This window comes from Pipra filicauda, unplaced genomic scaffold, assembly GCF_003945595.2.
Source record: "Pipra filicauda isolate LSUMZ 115617 unplaced genomic scaffold, ASM394559v2 scaffold82_size2718185_pilon, whole genome shotgun sequence".
NCBI lineage: Eukaryota > Metazoa > Chordata > Aves > Passeriformes > Pipridae > Pipra > Pipra filicauda.
The window spans coordinates 1233245-1252114 of NW_024105009.1; the positions used below are offsets into that span (position 1 = coordinate 1233245).

The 18870-nt window shown below is 39.5% G+C and overlaps 1 protein-coding gene across 4 annotated transcripts in view; it reads left to right on the top strand.

Moving 5' to 3' along the window:
- The window catches only part of MPPED2 (metallophosphoesterase domain containing 2), a 127241-nt gene that overhangs the window by 58235 nt on the left and 50136 nt on the right, over positions 1-18870 (top strand). For all 4 annotated transcript variants that reach the window (XM_027735720.2, XM_027735723.2, XM_039390480.1 and 1 more), the window contains one exon: positions 1108-1289. In XM_027735720.2, the coding sequence (XP_027591521.1) occupies positions 1108-1289 (182 nt within the window). The remainder of the gene's footprint in view (positions 1-1107; positions 1290-18870) is intronic.

Sequence of the window (18870 nt, forward strand, 5' to 3'; positions counted from 1 at the left end):
GATGTAGGTGGACTATTATTCTGACATAACTCCTAAATACCTCAAAATTTCTAGTCGAAGCTAAGCTCTAACCATGATCAAAGTGGCACATCAATTGGAATGAGTTGAAGCTTTGTGGAATTGGGATGGCGTTTTCTGTGGCACTAATCCAGATGTTGTGCTATTCAAGTGCTGAGCAAATCAAATTACGGTAACTCTGCAGAGAAATAATTGCTAGTCTGAAGTAGGCAGTGGGTTGCCTTCTGTATTTAAGTTATTCTGCTACAAATTAGAACTTCTAACCACCAAGTATGCATAAAGCATTTCTCGTGCCTATTATTTTTTTCTGTTCTGCCTCAATAAGATAAAAAAAGACAAAACTTCTATGCTCACGTGCAGTTGATAAGATCAAATTACCAAATGTAGCTTGCAAATAACCAGCTGAATTAAATTTTTAACATCGTTGGCTGTAGAAAAAAAATGGTTTTTTCTGTGGTTGCTTAGTGCTCTAGCATGTTAGTTCCTGACTTTATAGATTCTGGGCAGATGAGCTCAGGATTTTCTGTGAGTTTAAGAAGTTATCATTAGACTCAGTTCTGCAGTTTCCAGGCTTCATCAAAGCACTCCTGGATGTACCTGATTGTGTGTAAACAAATATTCGTGCTGGAATCTGTGGGAGTGCCTATGCCCTTGAACAAAATCAGCTGCTAAGCTGCCCAGCTCGAGTGAGAGCCTGTTTTTGGCCCACCTGTGAAACCTGTTATTTAATGGCATAAGGCAGATGATGGAAAACATATATCTGAATTCAAAGTCTCTTTAAATCCATTTTTTTCCAATGTTTAAACTAACTTTAGTGTCAGAAACTGGCCAAACCTTGTGTATATTCTAATATTCCTTCCTTCCTTCCCAGGTAAGTATTTAAGAAGCACTGTGGTCCCTGCTGGACCTTTGGTAGTGCTGTGTTGCAGAGTCCTTTCAGCACGGTGTGTGTAAATGTGTGTGTGTGTCTGTATGTGTGTGTGTGTGTTCTCACTTTTGCAGAGAGAGATCTGTGCTGATACCTGAAATAATAGATGTGAGGGGTTTTAACCTTGTAACTGTTACGAGCTCTTTATGTGTCTGCTTTAGGGTCGACCCTATCCCATATGACACTCCAAAACCAGCGGGCCACACGCGATTTGTCTGCGTCTCAGACACGCACTCCAGAACAGATGGCATCCAGATGCCTTATGGGGACATCCTTCTGCACACGGGCGATTTCACCGAACTGGGACTGCCCTCAGAGGTTAAGAAGTTTAATGACTGGTTAGGTAAGGAATTACTGCGTTTTGGTGACCCCAATTAACCTCTCCTGTCCAAGTGTCAGTCACTGCCTCCTAATTGAATTAGAGCACTTGAAAATCTCCCCCCACCACCACCACCCCCTTACTTCACTTGTCCTCATGTGATGTGCTGTTTCTAGCCTTGGTCTGATTCCGTTAATTAAGACAAATTTAGATGCTTTGCTGTATTTTTGCATTATTTTGGGGGGAAAAGATTCTGTCATTCCACGACAAGAACCATGTAGCCCTACGAGCGTGCCGAGGAGGTGGTGGCACCTCATATGAATGCATACAGTGTCCCATTAGTTGATGCTGGGGGGTTTTATAACCACAGCCAAAACTGTTGCTCACTGTATTTTTGGGTTTACCATAACTTAAAGCAGCACTGGAAGCTACAACATAATTGGAAACGATGAAAGTCCTTTTTCCCGGGATATAGTATGACAGAATCAATAATGCTGTTTGGAAGAGGAGAGTTTTTATTCAGGTGCTTGCCCCTTTGAGTTAGAATACTGGCATTTTAAGTTGGACCACAGGCAGTCAGCCTCCCTTTGATAGAATACTTTTCATACTCTGCTGTATTGGACAGCAGTGCCTCGATACTGCTGGAGTTGAGGGCAATTAAATTGCAACAGCAGAAAACCAAAATGAGGGAGGGGAAATTGTACAGGATGCTCCTGTTATAAATGCCACTGGTAGCTGGCTGTGTACTGCCATGCCACCTCTTGCACTAGAAGCACTCAGAGTTGAAGGTGACTCAAGCAACTGATCTTCAGGAAACATTAGAATGAATTTACAGCATTATATAAAAATCTTTCAAAGCGTAGCTTTGTGACCAGGCTTTACCTCCGTCACTGCACTCCCTTGCCTGCTGTGTGACGGCTGCATCTCCACAGGCCTTTAATAGCATCATTTCATTCCATTAGAGTTCCTTGGCTGACCCTTCAAGAGATATGTAAAGAACTTTTAGATTTACAAAAGGAAATAGAAGAACTTCCCCGCTGTCTGTCTTTTCATCCTCCTTTGCATTTCCTCCACACTGTTCTTTTTACCTGACCTCCTCTGATTTCCACAGCCCAGTTTTAAAAGAGTGTTTTTCCTTCCTTTTATTGCTGTGCATGTGGGGCTGGGGCCTCCTAATACTGCCTTATCACTGCAACTTAGTTTTATTGTTCTTACTTCTAGAAAGCAGTACTAGATTCGATAGGCTCAAAACTATCCTTTTTCTGGGAATGGGAATTTAGAAGCAGTAGGAGAAGCAGGTAGATATGTCATAGGATGAGGGAAGAGACAGCAGGAATCATCTTCCTCAGCTTTTGAATGTTCTTTGTGATAATGTCTAAGTGTTAGTGTTGTGAAGGAGGAGGAGCAAGCAGGTAAGGAGTAAGCAAGGGAATGGCAGTGGGAGGCTGCACAGCTTCCCTGGGAGTGGGATCCTGCCCAGCTCCAGTCCTCTAGAGAGGCTGGGCAGCACTGCTGTTCAACAAGGTTCTGTTATTATGCATACCAAGTAGCTCCAGAGAAGGAATTGCCTTCTGGAGATTCCAAAGTCTGCCCTGAGTGCACTGCTGACAGCAGTGTCAGGCCACCAGAATTCCTCTTTGGACTCCGAGTAATTGCACAAATGTTATTTTGACACAGCCACAGCCTGTGCCCAGTGCTTGGCATTTGAAAGCACTGACTTAGTGCTGCAGAAAGCCAAATCAAGTAATCTGCTGGGGGGGGTTTCACCCTTTGGTGGGGAATCTTACAGTATGGGCAGCCACTTGGAATTCCTTGTGTTTGACAGGTGTTTCAAGGTGATGTTATTTTATCACATAGGTCCTTGGCTTAACATTTGCAGCAGAAGAATTATTGGATGGGTTGTGTTCCAGCCTCAATAATTTACCATGGGACTTTCTTAGCATATATGTATAGCTGTTGTAGAAGTCAGTATAGGATTTACCTGAGGAAGCAGATTTTGCATGCTTTGGCAGTCAGATTGATTGAAACTGGAAGCTTTGACTTTGGGAGGACCCACTGGCTTTGGGCTCAGGCTTTCATATTTCAGGTGCAGAGAAAACCTTTTGTTTTACATGCACAGAGCCCACTTGCATTTTCCTCTATATGACAATACCAGTTTTCTGGCATAAAGTGAGACAGCAAATTGATTCCCCTGTGAAATCTTGCCACGTTGGTCAAAACTTGCTTCAGTGCTGTCCCTTCCTCACCTGGAATCAAAACACTGAAGTCAGGCACATACTTTTGCCACTTTATTTCAGGCTCCTACCTACAAAATGGGTAATTGTGTTTTACCATTTTCTGTTTTACTGTTTACGGTGTGTATTGTGAGGATTTAATACCTTCAGTGTTGTGAGGTGATGACATGCAATAGTTGAAAAAATACATACCAGTGTACAGGAACAAGTGGGATTCCTTTTTCTTCTGCTGTATGGTGGGAGGCATGTTTTTTCATCATACTTGGTAGAAAGCTCATTCCAAAGCAACATGCTGAGAACTGCCATCAAATATGACGTTGTCCCTATAGAAAAGTGTTTTCCTGTCTTTCATGGGCGTGGTTTTCTCCACTGGCAATTGTGTTGTGAAGCTGTGATGAAGACAATGCACCTGTATCATTTGTGCCATGAGGGAGAGAAGTGAGATCAAAGCTGGGATTCATTCTGCAGCTTATCTTACCTACTCTGTGGTTAAAAAACAGGGGCTCATCTCCACTAGGACTGTATAATGGAATAACTAAGACACAAAGACAAAGCCCGTGTTTTTTTTGGCAGTAAGGCCAAGAGGAAAGTTGAGATGGTTAATTCTGAACTCCTGCTTTGCTTGTACTTCACTGAGCATTACATATGCCAGAGCTATACAGGGCTGAGAGCACTTCTGTCAGCCCTGCAGTTTTGTATTTTGTGAGACTTGCATCCCTTTGCAACAATTTGGGTCTCTCACCTGGGAAAAGTGTTCAGCATCTCATTTGTCCATTCCATTAACGCTCATCGTTCTTCCTTGTCTCCACAGCCTAATCACAGAACGTGCTTTCCACGCTCTCTCTCCCACTCTTCCTAGTTCTCAGCCCTTCCTGCAACTTTTGCTGGTTTGTGTGCTTTTTCCCTTCGGCTGTTACATTTTCATTATTGGTTTTGCATGGGAGTCATCTGGGCTTATACATTGAATAACCTCTGTGGTCACTTACTGATTACATACGCTGGCTGAAGTAATTTATTCACTTTGTTTTGGTGTGAACACGTCCCTTGGGTCTTGTAACTGCTGTAATCACTTGACCTTAGGGACTGTTAAATGCTTTAAACACAGTTATTTTAAATTTATAATTGTTTTCATTAAAAATCTCTTGTAGTAACTGATTTTGCAGTAAACACAGCATTATGTACTGAGGAAGAGTTGAGATGTTATTCTGTCCCCAATGGATTTCTTACTAAATGTTTCAACTTACTATTATTATCTCTGTTCATATTTTCCCCATCCATTCTCGTTCAGTCATACATGTGAAATGAAATACAGAAATATCCAATTATAGCTCTTGTCTTCATAGTGCAATATTTCCTTTCCTGGGTGATGGGAAGTGATTGAATAACCCATAAGAACTGAAGAGAAAGCCAAGATAAATTCTGGCAGATAGATCTTTAATGAGTGTCGATATGTTTATTGTGCTCAATTAGTATGGGCCTGATTGTGCATATCCTTACTTGTGTGAATAATTTGCATCCAGTTTAGTAATTTTTCTCAAACAACCAGGTTTGTACTTTTTTTGTTTAGAGGTTATATCTTAATGTGTTAATTTTTGGGTTCTGCGTTTTTGTTTGTTTTTTTTTTTTTTTACTTTTCCATGCAAGACTTCTATTACAAGGCATATTACTGCACAAACTAGACAAAATCCTGCAGTTGTACAAACAAATAAATTCAGGAGGTGAAATTACTGCTGGTTACTGTCTGTGGAGCCGAGTGTTGAATTTAGCTAGGTTTTTCCTGAGTTGTTCTGGGATTTAGCAACTTAATTGTTTCATGTTTTTTTTCTTTTGAGTCTTTCTAAACAAAAAAAAAGTGTTTTTAATGTCTATATCTTTTAATTTCTGTGGGATAATGACTCCACAAACTTTGTGAATGGTTTAGTGGCCAAATACATATGGGTTTGTACTGGAACAATATTTCTTTGCCTACAATATATGCTTGTCTTTAGCGTAAACATTGTTGACAGAGCTAAAAAAAAAATTCAGCTTTTTTTTCTCTGCACTGTAGTTCCTCGATCATGTTGCTTAAAGTGAGAAGAAAAGAGTGATTATACAGTTTTAATGTGGAGGTTTTCTTATTACACACTGTATATATATAAAACTATTGTCAATTATTTTAAAGTTCATTTTTATGTGAGTGTTAATTATGGAAAATAGCAGCATCAGCTTGGACTTGCTGGTTGTTTCATGGAATAGATGACCAAATGGAAATGTGGTGTTGCTCTCAGAAGTATGGACAGACACTTGGTTCCAGTCTACACCTGAATTTATGCATTAGTGCCATAGAAATTTGAAATTTACTCACCACTATGAAGCCAGACACCTGCCAAAATAGTGTTTGATCTTGAAGGTAGTGTAATTTAATTTGAAAAAAAAAAAAAAATGAGCTGTACAGAATTAGTACAATACTAAGATCAAGCTTTTTTCTTATCACTGCTTAAAAATGCAGGGTCACATTCCACTTTTATCCTTTCTCAGTCTCTCTGGTCTGGCTTAGTTATTCCCTCATTTTATCTGGCTTCATCTCCTCTCCAGGCATGTTTCATTTAGGGTTTTGTCTAAGTGTGTTCCTTTTCTAATGTACACTGAGAACAGTTTCAGTGTGATGAAGTATTTGTTCTTGAGGCCTTTTGCTCCTTAAAAATATATTTTTGATGTGAATTATTTTGGCATCTGACTTTACACTTTTTTTTATTAAAAAAAAAAACCAGTAAGCTCTAAATTTCTCCAAATTCAGAGGGGTATTAGCTCAGAGTATTCTGGACTAATTTAGAACCAGAAGCAAGGTTATGAATATTTTAAAGTAAAATTATGGCAATAAAAACAAATCTCTTCCATTTTTATAAATTGATTTATTTCTGATTTGTGGTTTTGCCATCTGGAGCATATTTTGAACTCTACATTGCTCTACTTGTTATAGCTAGGATGAATAACTGACTAAACATAAAATACCATTTTGATGAACAAAACTCTCAGCACTTGAAAAAAAAAAAAAATAAATTGCATTCACTGCAAGTGAAAGAAAACGCTGAGGTAGCTTTAATCCTGTGAGCATGTACGAGTTTTGCACAGCTGTTCTGGGGAGAGAGGGAGGCAACTCCTCGAAAAATCTATTAGTCTGATTTTGAGAACAACTGTGACTTGGGTGATGGCTCTGGGGGGGAGCTTCCTTAGGCTTCAGGCACCGGAATGGGGTGCAGATGTTTGAATAAGAGGCTGAGCTGAGCTGGGTGTGCTGAAGGCAGTTGGTGGAGTTGGCACTGTCCTGTCCTTCTCATACCACGTGATTTGCAAGATCCAGACCAAGCTGGCCGCTTGCTTATTATTTCTAGATGCTGAATACTATGAGTTTGGAATGTGTTGATGCAGTTTCATTCAAAACCCCCTCAGATTTATAAGATGAAACGTGGAGTCTTCAAAGTGTTTTGGTTCTGTGGGTTTTTCACTTATTTACTTCTCTGGGTTATGTATCTCATTTTGTCTTTACCATAAAGTCTTTAAAAACTACTTTATTTAGGTTTTATTGCAGTATTTTATTTAAGAATATTTGCCTTGCTTTTGTTCTAACTTGACCTGTGTTTAATGTCATGGTTAAATTCCCATTTGTACTTAGTTTTAAATTCCCATGTGGCTTCATTGAATTAATCATCAGTGCTCAGCTTTTATTTGCATATACCTTTTTAAATATGTTATTACTAATTTTATTTTTTCTTCTCAGAGGAATACAAAAATAATTTGAATGTTACATTTTATTATATTTATAAAATAGTCGGAAAACACAGCCATGTTGATTTTTTGGTAATAGGCTGAATAGTTTTTCTTGATTTAGCAATCTACAGTGAAATATGACAAAAGTGGGAAAAAAGTGCAAAATTCTCCTTTTGTGCTGTGGTTATTATAGCTGCTTCTTCATATTTGTCCTCTGCTCTGGATCAGATACTAAATGCTTTGCGGAAAACAGAATGCTATAACTTAAAAGGTAGAATAGAAGCAATTGGATAAAATGAGTGTCAAGGTAGTAAAATTTCCACTGACTAAAGTGGAATTTATGCCTGAGGAGCAGTGTAAATTCATTCATATCTGATCAGTGTTTTCTTGTTTTGCTCTTATTATTCCTGGCAATGTTTCATGAAGAGATTTCACAAAAATCTATTTTTGCTGTCTCTTAATGGCATATAGAGAAACAGATTTTTTTAAACTGTATTCACTCCTAGAGATAAAGTGTAAAATTCTCTTTACGAACTGCCATGGTCAGTCAAACCCAATATAAAGGTGTTATTTGACAGCCATTAGAAAACTTGGCTCAGGTGAAATGTGCTTTCCAAGAGAATAATGTTCTGGATTGAGTGGCTCTTCTTCTGTTTAAACCTAATGTATTCATTTGGTAATTTTCAATGAAAGAAGGGAGCCAGTGAGCACTGGAAAGTATTGCACAATTCTTGAACGGGTTTTCTGTCACAATAATTGCTTGGTCACTTCTTGGATCTGCTTCCCTGGGCTGCTGATGTTGTCTTAGAAGGGGGAGGGGATGACTAGGTTTTTAATAACAAATCATAACCAAATCAAATTTATAAAATAACTAAAATAGTTCTTCCTTTCCTTCAAATCCAGTTTAAAAGAGAAAAGACATTTATGGTGGTTGTATTGACCAGGCATGAAACAGCTGATGCCACTCAAATAGGAAGTTTTATAGACATTGTCATCAGATTCTTCTTCCAGTATTGCTGCCACAGCCATGGATCACAATGAGAATGATTTCAGCAGAAAGCAGTCAGAGGATGGACTCTTTGTACACCATCAGTTTATTTTGTCACTTACAAATTTAATGTTGCATCAAAAACACCAAGTGCAAAAATACTTCTCTCCTAAATTTTCACACCACTCGCACCCTATTAACAATATCTAATTAAAATAAGTCTTCCTGCTAGAGGAGCATCACATTCCTGCCTAGAAAGAACAATGGCCGTGGCATGGAGAAGTTACTTTGAGCAGAGAGAAAGCTTTGGGGCTGGGGAGAAAGCACTGCAGATTTTAGTATAATGTGTAGTGTTCGAAGAAATTTTATTTCATCATAAAGATTAGCAGGCTGTGTAATTCAATTTAAAGCTGGTTGGCAGTGTTCTGTCTATTACAAAGCCTTTTTCTTTTCTTTTTTTTTTTTTTTTTTAATAGCTGCTATTTTTTTTATGTTGTATGTGACTACAGAATCTGGTAGACAGCAGGAATGATCTTTGGGTTCTGCACCTCCCACCCCCTTCCTCTTTTCGGTTCTGCATGTTAGAAAATATGTGAGATTACCTTAAATTGAGCTACAAAACAGTGTATCAGTGAGATTACCTTAATTTGAGCTACAAAACAGTATGTCAGTGAAATAGCATCCTGCGTTTTTTGGGCTTGTATAAAATGGTTATTTTTCTTGTGGCCAAACAGCCAGTGAGAGTGAAGATCTGCTAAAAATGTTTGATCGAGGGGGTTGAATCAAGCTTAAAACTCAAATGTTAGCATTTATTCACACTGCTGTGGACATTACTGTGCTGTGGAAAAGCAACATGCAGCAATTTATAGTAATGCAAGACTGGCAGACCTTTATCTTACAGTAATTGCCTTTACTAGGGGGTTAATAAATGTTCCAAGAATTACTGACTTCTTTTTTTGTTAAAGAAAAATAAATGGCTGCTTATTGCTGGCTATAACCAGCCTGCATAGCTTGTTAATTAACCCTCTGGTTGCTGAGGCTGAGTATTTGAGCTTGGGCAAATTCTTTATCAGAATGATGTGTCTTGGCACAAAAGGGCTGTGAAAGAAAGACCTGTGCAACTCCACTTCTCCCATCCACCCTCATCGTGCCTGTTATAGGAGAGCTTGGGATCTTTACTGGCTGTGTTTAGGGAGTATATTGATTTTGGAGGATGGGCATTGTATTTGTGGGCACTCTGATACCACTGGTGGGGCGGAGAAGGGGAAGAGAAGCCCTTCTCCCGGAGCTAAAGGAACTTTGGCTTTCTTTGTCCTGCTTTGTCACCCGAGGCTGCCCACTCTGCTGCCTCGTCCTGTGACACCAGGGTGGCCTCAGCATTTGGCTGAGGGCTGGTTTGTGGTGGCCCTTCCACAGCTTTGGGAACGGAGTTTCTCAGGACTTGAGATGGCTTTGAGGCTCAGGTCACTTCAATGCCTCACTTCACTGAGCTGTTCTGGTCTCTTTTCTCATCCTGCACCCCAGCTGTGAGGTGACAGTCACCAAACCCTCACTGGCTATTGATGGTATGTTTAGTAGAGAAGGAACAAAGCAACACACCAGGGGACAGCAGTGCAAGGAGAGAGGCAAAAAGATGGAAAGCCAACACACAGGAGAACAAAATAACATCAAACTGGGGGTGGGATGGAGACTACAAAGGAAAGGAAGACAAATGAGAGCTCAGGGATGTAAAGTGCTGGAGATTCACCTGCTTTTTTCAGAGTTTCATTTCTTCTCAAGTTAATAATATTAAGGAATGAGAGCTCAGGAACACTCTGTACTTTGAATTTCCTGTAATTGTTGGTAAGTGAACCATAAAGACCTCAGAATTATGTACATCTTTTCTAATGAACCAGAAGCTTTCATATTACAGGCCAGGCTGGGTATCAGAGTGCAATAGCTCCTTCTCTCTTGAATGTTGCCATTAAAATTTTTTTGGTGTAAGCAGCCAACGCAGAGTTTTAGTTTAAAACAGAGCTGCAAATGATAAAAGATTACCCACACGTCCTCACCTTTCCCTGAGCTGCTCTCCCCCATCCGTTACTCTGAAGGCTCCGCGCTCCCTAAGCAGCATTTGGCATTTGCCTTCACTGCTGAGAGATGAGCAGAAAAGCTGCAAGGCAGACGTGGAGTTTGCTGCAGTTTTGTGCTGGAGATGTCTCCTGTGCGTGGCGGGGAAGGAATTCATTCCTTCCGTTCTCCTCCGTCCCTCCTGCAAGTTCCAACGGCCTCTGGGAATAAAATAATGCAGCTGTAGCCATACTCGTGGTCCTGAGAGTAAAGGTCCTGGACTGACATCCCCTCCTAAACCCCAGTGAGAAGTAATTCACAGACCAGCACTGCAGGGAAAGCCACTCACCACTTGCTGTCTTGTTGTAAATTATAATCCTGTGCCATTAGCTGGAGTGGGAAAGGAGGGGAGAGATTGCCTGAGCGAGACTGGCTGATCTGGGCTGCACTGGGACAGGGAGAAGGAAGAGCCACTGCTCTGGTGACTGACAGCTCTGGTTATCCGTGCTGAAATGGGTCTGGCATTTGAGTGAGTTACTAGAGTGTGTACAGTTATAGTGGAAGCAATACAGCCATTCATAAACAACTGCTTCCGTGAAGCCAGCTGTAAAAACAATGATGCTTGCCTGGGGGGTGAGAGGGCAAAACCTTAGCAGAAAGGAGTATAAATAAGGAATAAATTGTTACCTTTGTCTAAGTGACTGAAATAGCTGTTCTCTGAAGGCTTTGTCTTAATGACCAGCTCTGATTAACTGGAGTTGTCACTTTATTCAGCAAAACTTAAAGTCTGCATATCATGCCTTTTTACAGCAGGTTTCTCATTCCAGTTTTGTTTTAAAGTCTAGAAATGGTGCCTAAAATGAATAAGTCAACAAGAGACTCCGCTCTGCAGAAAGCACACTAGATGCTTGCTCCAGCAATTAATGGTAGCATTTAATTACAGACAAATTAGGAGGTATTTCAGCACATATTTTTCTCCACTAAAATTCAAAGATTTGGATTTTTAAAAAGCCTCAGTCTGAACTTGAACTGTCTGTTGTGAAGTCCTGGGGTGCTGTAACATAAATAATTTGGTAATTGAAATTCTGCAAAGCCAGTGGAAGAGAGGAGGTGGCAAGAACCAGTAGGAGGGGTAAGAGAAATCAGTGGCACCAATGTCCATGGTTATCACTCTAAACCTTGATCAGGCTTAAAGCTTCCTTCTCTCTCTTCTTTTTAATGTTTGGGGTTACTACATGTGCTTAAGAAGGTATCTGAGGCTGTGTGCCCTTCTGCTCAGGCAATTCTAGATGGCCAGGAGAAAACCTTGCACAAGAGGAACTCAGTTCCTTGTAATAACATGATACAGCTGGAGTGATTTGGTTGTCTCTTTTAGTAGCTAAGAAACCTCTCTGTGAGCTGAGTTATTAAAAGGAATTTCCTTACAGGGCTCAGGAGATTCTTGGTATCCAAGTTCATCTTGAAAGACTATAATGGAATGTTTAGTTTTATTTATAACAATAAATTTAAAGATGGGATTCAGAAAATAATACTGGAGGTTCCGAAAGACCTGCCTGAATATTTTAGTTGACTGTAATTTCTGTTGGTGTTCTCTGTGCACTTTCTCTTTGTGTTTTATCCTCCATAAACATTTCAGAAGAGAACCGTGGAGGTGGTTCTGAAACACAGCACATAGTGCTGTCAAATGGATATTGGACTCTTGAAGTGCAGTTTGGTTCAGATTTTAAATTTCTCCTCTTCCAACTTAGAAAAGGAAGAAACAATTCCCAACAAACATCAGCACTGCCACCTGAAAATATGTTTTAAAACACCTTTGAATATCAAACTTGCTTCTTATACTTTAATGTTTACAAGTAAAAGCACAAACGATGATCACAAGGTAAAATTTCAAAAGCAGCTAATTGCTTTAGCACACTGGAGAATGTTACATTCTCAGAGTTCTTAAAAAGCTGTAGTCCTGCTTTTAGGCAGCAGTTCATGCTTTAAAACCTTTGGGATATTTAAAAAGAATTTTATCTCATTTCTCTTTTTCCTTTCAGTTTATTTTCCTTGTGATTATTCTTGCTATCCCTGCTTATTTTCCCTCTTGTTATGGAAATTTATCCATGTTACATTGGTATTGATAGTTGGTTAATATGAACCTCAGTAGGGTTTGTAGTTTACCAACAATATACTCAAAAATCATAGTTTTAAAGGAAGGTTTTCAGTTAGATGTATAAAATCAAGAAGTTATGTAAAATATAATGTATCATAGAAGGAAAATAGTTTTTGTAAGTTTCTCATTTATGTATTTTGAGATTTTTTTTTTTTTTTTTTTTTGTTCATCAGAAATGCTCTGAATTCCTTCCTGAGACAGAGAAAAAAGGAGACAGGCAGAGAGATGATTTTTCAGAAATGCTGACTGGGCTCTACCAGGTTGTGAGACAGAGGAAGGTGTGTGCCTACTGCTTTGTGCATTTGTAAGCCTCAGAGACTTTCATTTAAAAATGAGAAAACAAATAATGGGAACAAGTTCAAAGATGAGAGAAACAGGAAAATGTGTTGGTGTGATTACTGTATGTCTTTCCTGGCTGGTGTATTTATTTGTTCATATTAAGATAGGTGGATAGATGTGGGAAGAATCCTGATAGAGGTGTGTTTGTCAGTCCTGTGGACAGAAGAGGAAGGTCTGCTGCTCATATAAAGGTCTCTGTCAATAAGGTAGAAGAATTTGGGGCAGAATCTAGATCTGGGTCCTTCATTAATACTTCTTATTTCCTTCAGTAAGTAGTGAAGAATTCATATCAAGATTTTTTTCTCTTAAATAAAGATTTTGCTTTGCCTGAAACATCTTGTCCTTAGCAGTCCCTGGCCTTTTGCTGTGTGAAAATACATGAAAATACCAAGACATTGTCTGTGATAATTATGATTAGCTTAATTACTTTCTGTATAATTGTTTCTCAAGATGACCTCCTTTTTGATGGCTTTTATTCATTTATTTTAAGGGGAAAAAAAGACTTAATTGGAATTGTAAATTACAGAGACAAAGGGTATGTTATGGGAAGTAGGTCCAGATCTGTCTGTGTCAGGCAGTGGCTGTTGGTTTTTATATTCCTAAGATTCATGGAGAAAAATAATTTAAACTGATACAGTATGTGTGTGCCCAAGGTAATATCAACAACCAATATATTATTTCAAAATCTGGTGAATTCGTTTATGGAGGATTAGTTTATATAGTGTGAGGGACTCTGAAAAGAAAATAGAATTGTGTATTGATGCCTTTAGAAATATTATTTGAGGGCAATAAAATGTTCCCTGAAATTCCCTCCTGAGTGGAGGAAATGGAGTTTGTTTGCAGTAATTGCATTTTCCAGCATTTGCTTTCGCGCTTTCCAATATGAGTTAAGCCAATTGGAACCTGTGATTTTGTTTTGCTTATTGGCAAAAGTACCATGTAAATTGATCTGTGATGCATTTATAGAGAATGCTTTGAAAATTCTGAAATGGAGATGGCTTTCTCTTATTAGATTTAGATAGTATTAGGGTTCATTTTTATATTTTAGCCTAATGTAATAGTAACCAAAAATGTTCCTTTTCAATTTAGTCTAAATTAAGTTCAAGGAGAACATTTCGACTTAGCCCCACTGGCACTGTGAAGGCAGAGTTTATGTTCTCGGCCTTGGTATTTGAAGTTCAAGATTGGGAGCCATTTGAAACCACACAGTGTGCTGAAATTGGTGCAAAACTTTTCAGCCCTGGCACATTAAAGTCTTGATTGCAAGAGAATAGATAAAGTTCTGTTGGGTAAAACAGAACATGTTTCTCTATATTTACAGTATAAGTGCACTACAGACCCTAAACTACAGGGGGTTAGATGCAAATGTCCCTATAAATGTAAATATGGGGTTTCGAGGAACACCCTTCACCTCTGCCAGACGAAAGATGTTCTTGCCTGAAAATCTCATATTATTTTTTAAAGTGAACACCAGTTCCCTTAAAGGATCTCTTTAAAAGGGCTCACAGCACCAGTACAGCCATGGTAGTCCTGTAGGTATGGCTTTGCTGTGGGAGAGAGGAGAGTAGCAGGAGCTACCATTAATGCAAGATGCACTTATAAAAATGAAGGGAACAAACAAGGCTATTGCAAATTCCAGGGAGGGTGGGGTTCTCAGAATTTGCTGAATTTAAAGGGAAACTTCACAGCTGTCAACTCTTTTGATTTCAGGTTAGGTGATTTTTTTTTCTCTTGAAAGCTTCATCTTTTAGGTTGCATAATTAAAAGCCTGAAAAGAAAGCCTTTCCAGGGACTAGCAAGCAATCTGTGCTGCTTGTGTTTCAGATTTCATAATTTTAAAGTCAATTTGGGGGACTTTTTACACCTAAAGTTGGCAGTGCTGTGAGCTGCAAAATCTGGAGGCTTTTTTTTGGTTTGTTTTTGAGGTTAGACTAAATGAAACCTTCAGATTCTGTTTCGAAACAAAGAAATCTCATGTATTAATTGTTAAAACTTTAGTGAAGCTTTCCACGTTTCAAGAAAAAAAATATTTCAATAACAGTAGCCCAGTGAAATTCGAAAACAACCTGGAGATCAAAACCCAGCACAAGTTACGTCAGAATAATCCTTGAGGAAGCCGTGGAACACCGAAGTGAAACAAAAGCTTGTCACTTATGTCATGCTGCATTTTCCCTTTTAGCAGACAGGAGAAGGATATTAATCACAAACAGTTACATTAGAATAATGTTATGGTTGAGACATAAATACATAAAAGCAAGGAATTGTTACCCATGTCAGAGCGTCGTTCAGTCCGACCCGTAGCCGAGTGGGTCCTGCGGGGTTCGTGCTGCACGTGGCGATGTTTTGGCCCAGCGTTGTGCAAAATTTACTACATTTACCTACAGAAGAGAGAATGAGTGGAAACCCTTGGTCTTGGGTACCGCTGATGCTGCAGCATCAGACCTCTCTGAAGTGCCCGTGCAGGTGAAGCAGCACCTGTGCCCGAGGTCCCTGGGAGAGGAGCCCGTTCCCTGCAGCACCGAGGCGGCGTTCGCTCAGTCCTTCCTTGCTTTCGTGGGTTTATGGCTCGACCCTGGCGTTATTGTAACGTAGTTTTTTGTGTTTAATGTTTCTCAGACCTGGTTTTCCATTGCCAGCATGGAAGAAATCCTAATGCATGAGTTTCAGAGGAGAAGGTAGCAGACTCTGAACCTGCTGTGTGGCTCGATCCGCAAGTGTGAGTATTAACGCTGGAGCTGTCAGGCCTTGTGAAAATTAATGAAGCCTGACGGTTACAGAGGGAAAGGTCAGAGGCAGAGCTTGCACTTACCTAACATTTCTGTTTTGTTGCGTCTAACAGCGTTTTCAACAAAGGGGAGCTTTAATGTACAAGCTTCAGATTTATCACAGGAATTTAAGGGTCTCAGCCTTTGCTTCTCCCTGTGCTGTGGTCTGATGTTTTCTTTGCATAAAGGCAAAACAGTTAAATTTTCATTCATCTTCTCCTCTTGCTGTGTTGCTTGCGTGTGTTTTGCCTTTATTTCTACTTCTCCAAAATTTCATTTTGGAGGGGGAAAAAAAAAAGGCATCTGAACTGATGGTGGAGTACTTTCCACTTGGAAGATTTTGAGAGATCTTGTACTTCAGTCCTTTGTACTATTTTAGAAACATGTTCTGGTTTTGTGCATGTTCTGTCTTTTATTTGCCCGCTTTTTTTTTGTTTCTAATTGTTTCATTGTGTAGGTTTCTACAGACACAGAGAGCTAAAATGCTTAGAAGTTCATGGGTTACATTTTCAGCCAGTATGTTGGTTGACATCAGTTTTAGCTGTTCCATCGAGGACTTTTTGTGAGGGCTGATTTGATTAAAACAGCCAGCATACTTTCACAGTTGTTGGTCAGTCTCATCCTAGAAAAGATATCGAGTTTTTTCCTACCCAGTTTTAGATCTTGGTATTTAGATTGGATCATTGGTGAGATAAGTCCGGCTTATTATGTGAAAGCTTGAGTCTGTGCAACTGTACTTACACAAAGTCATTTGCTGCTGCCATGGGAGAAATCAGAGCTTTGAGATATTCTGTTTTCTTTTTGAAAAGGAGCTTCTGTGTGTTGTGACTGTGCTAAGCATGGCCCTGAGATGCTATGGGCTTTCCATGAGAATTCCCTGTGTGAAGAGTTACAGAGCTGCTGACCAGTGTCGGGCTGGGCCCATTGCTAGGCAGCTGGGCTGGACAACTGCTGCCAGCCTGTGCTCCTGTGGGGACTGGAATTCCATGGGAACAATGCCAAATCTGCTCCTTGAAGTGTTTATCCCTGGACGTGTATGGTGTTGGTTATAGGGTGAATGCTCCATGACCAGTTGTGCACTGTTGAAGCATATATGATACACCATAAACTTGAGATGATTCACCAGCACACACATCTTTTATACAGATTTCTCTCTTTTTGAAGGGACTAGGATTTGTACTTCAAGCTTTCTCAGCCTGTTTCTCAGCATATGGCCAAAGGGTTTATGAGGCTATGAAATGGGCATGAAAAAGGCTTCGTGTTTCATGGAAGTGTTGTGTGGTTTGAATAGTTAATGCATGCATATGCATATTCAGAGCTTCACATCAAAAGCACTTGCATATCATCTGTGTGTAAATACAGGTTTCTACCGCTATATAGACAGCTAGTATCACATTATTTCATATTCCCCTACTTCCCTGTGGGGTTTGCAGGTAACAGTAGTCAAAAAATAATGTGATTTTCTATTTTTATAGGGACTCAGCAGTTAACGTTCGCTGCCAGTCAGACTCCTTTTCATGTCTGGCAGCTCCACAGAACTTGGGTTGTGTGACTAAATTGTACTCATATGAAGCATGCCTTTAAAATGGGAATGGCTGTCCAACAGATTAAGGACTCCTAGGATCCAAGCACTTAAGGTGAACTTTAAAAAAACCCCCACTGAATCACCTACTTATATAGGTTAAAAAAACCCCACAGCCCCCCAAGCTTCCCCCCTCATCCCATGTAATAGATATATTTAAAGTCAGTCTGTTGTTCAGCTGACACTTTGAGTAGTGTAAGTGGCTGCAGCCAGCAATAGAACTCCTACCTTACCAGCATTCACAGACACCCTTTCCTTTTTTTGCTACATTGGTTTTCATCTGGATCAGTTTTCTGATCCACTCTATTCTGTGGCCACCAAATCCTTGTGTTGACAAAGAGTAAAGGTGAACACTTGGGGGCAAAGGTACTTGGGACTGTAGCTTGAGGGTTGACTCGTTAGACAAGAAGTCACAGAAATTTTCTGAGACTCCCAGATTAATATATTTACTGTAAACAATTCCTTTTTTACTGTTCGCAGTTAACTATCTTTGCCTTTATTTGAGGAGGAGCAATATTGACCTTTTTGGCTTCCAGAAGAGAACAACTTGGCTAATTGCAGTATTTTCTTGATCAATGGTTGCATTGTGCCCTTGCTTGTGCTGCTGAGGGCAGATGTTGGGGAAGATGTTGCTCATCTTACCCAAAATGATAGATACATTTTGAAGAAGCACACATACACACCCTGTGTGTGTATATACACATAAATATACTGGGGTTCAAATACTCTAGTACAGGTAACTCTACTTCACAGACTTAGTGCCCTGATCATTTTTAGTAGTTGTAATTTTAGCCTTTTGATCTCACCTGTTAAGCATTTAAGCATTTTAAATAAACTCAGTTATTATTATTTGGGTTTTCTGAAGTGCTTGTCCCAGCAAACAAATCAAAGTTTTTATAGTTTGGAAAAGGAGTCTTCGCAGTAAAAATTAGAATGAATTATATTACCGATGCATGATGGAAGCTTTGATAGTTAGGAAATTAGGCTAATAAAACCCAAATGTAGCTAACAAAGACTTAGTGAAGGAAAATGAGGAAATACCCTTCAACCTGTGTGTTGTTCTGTACAGGCAACACTGATGTAGATATGCAGAGATTAATCTGGTCAAGATGAAACTAAATTACCATGGAGTAGGAGATTTTTGAATATGACTCTTTATGCTTCCATGTTAAACACAAGGTCAACAGGTTATAGACAAAGGGCAGATCTGCCAAAAGAAAACACACCAAAATATTTCATAAATAGTATTAGAGAGAATGGATGTTGTGCACTGTCACAACACGTCTCAAGAAGGAAGAACATGAATGTGATGAATAAATGAGCTAATCTTATTGCAGGTAATTTATTACTGTGATTAGTGCTATATAGTCTTTCCTCGGGGTAGAGGGAAGAAATGGATGAGATTTCCTCTTGCTGCTGCCCTTCCTTTGCATGGGCCTGGCTTTTGGTGTGTTTGCCTTTTGGTGAGTGGTGTTGCTCCTTGATAGCTCCTGAGCCAGCACCAGAAAGCCAGAGCAAAGAAATACTGTTTGGTTTCCCTACTGATTTCAGGTGCTTAAATGACATCTACAATGTTACACTTACACGTTTTAATAATTACTGATGCCACCATTAGTTTGTTTTTGTGTGCCCTGTGTGTCTTCAAAGTAAGCCCTTATTTTTAAATGTCAAGAGAAAAAAAAAACCGTTGACTTCAAGCAAAAATGTTCCAGGCTTAATTGGACATAATATCAGCAAAATGTGCTG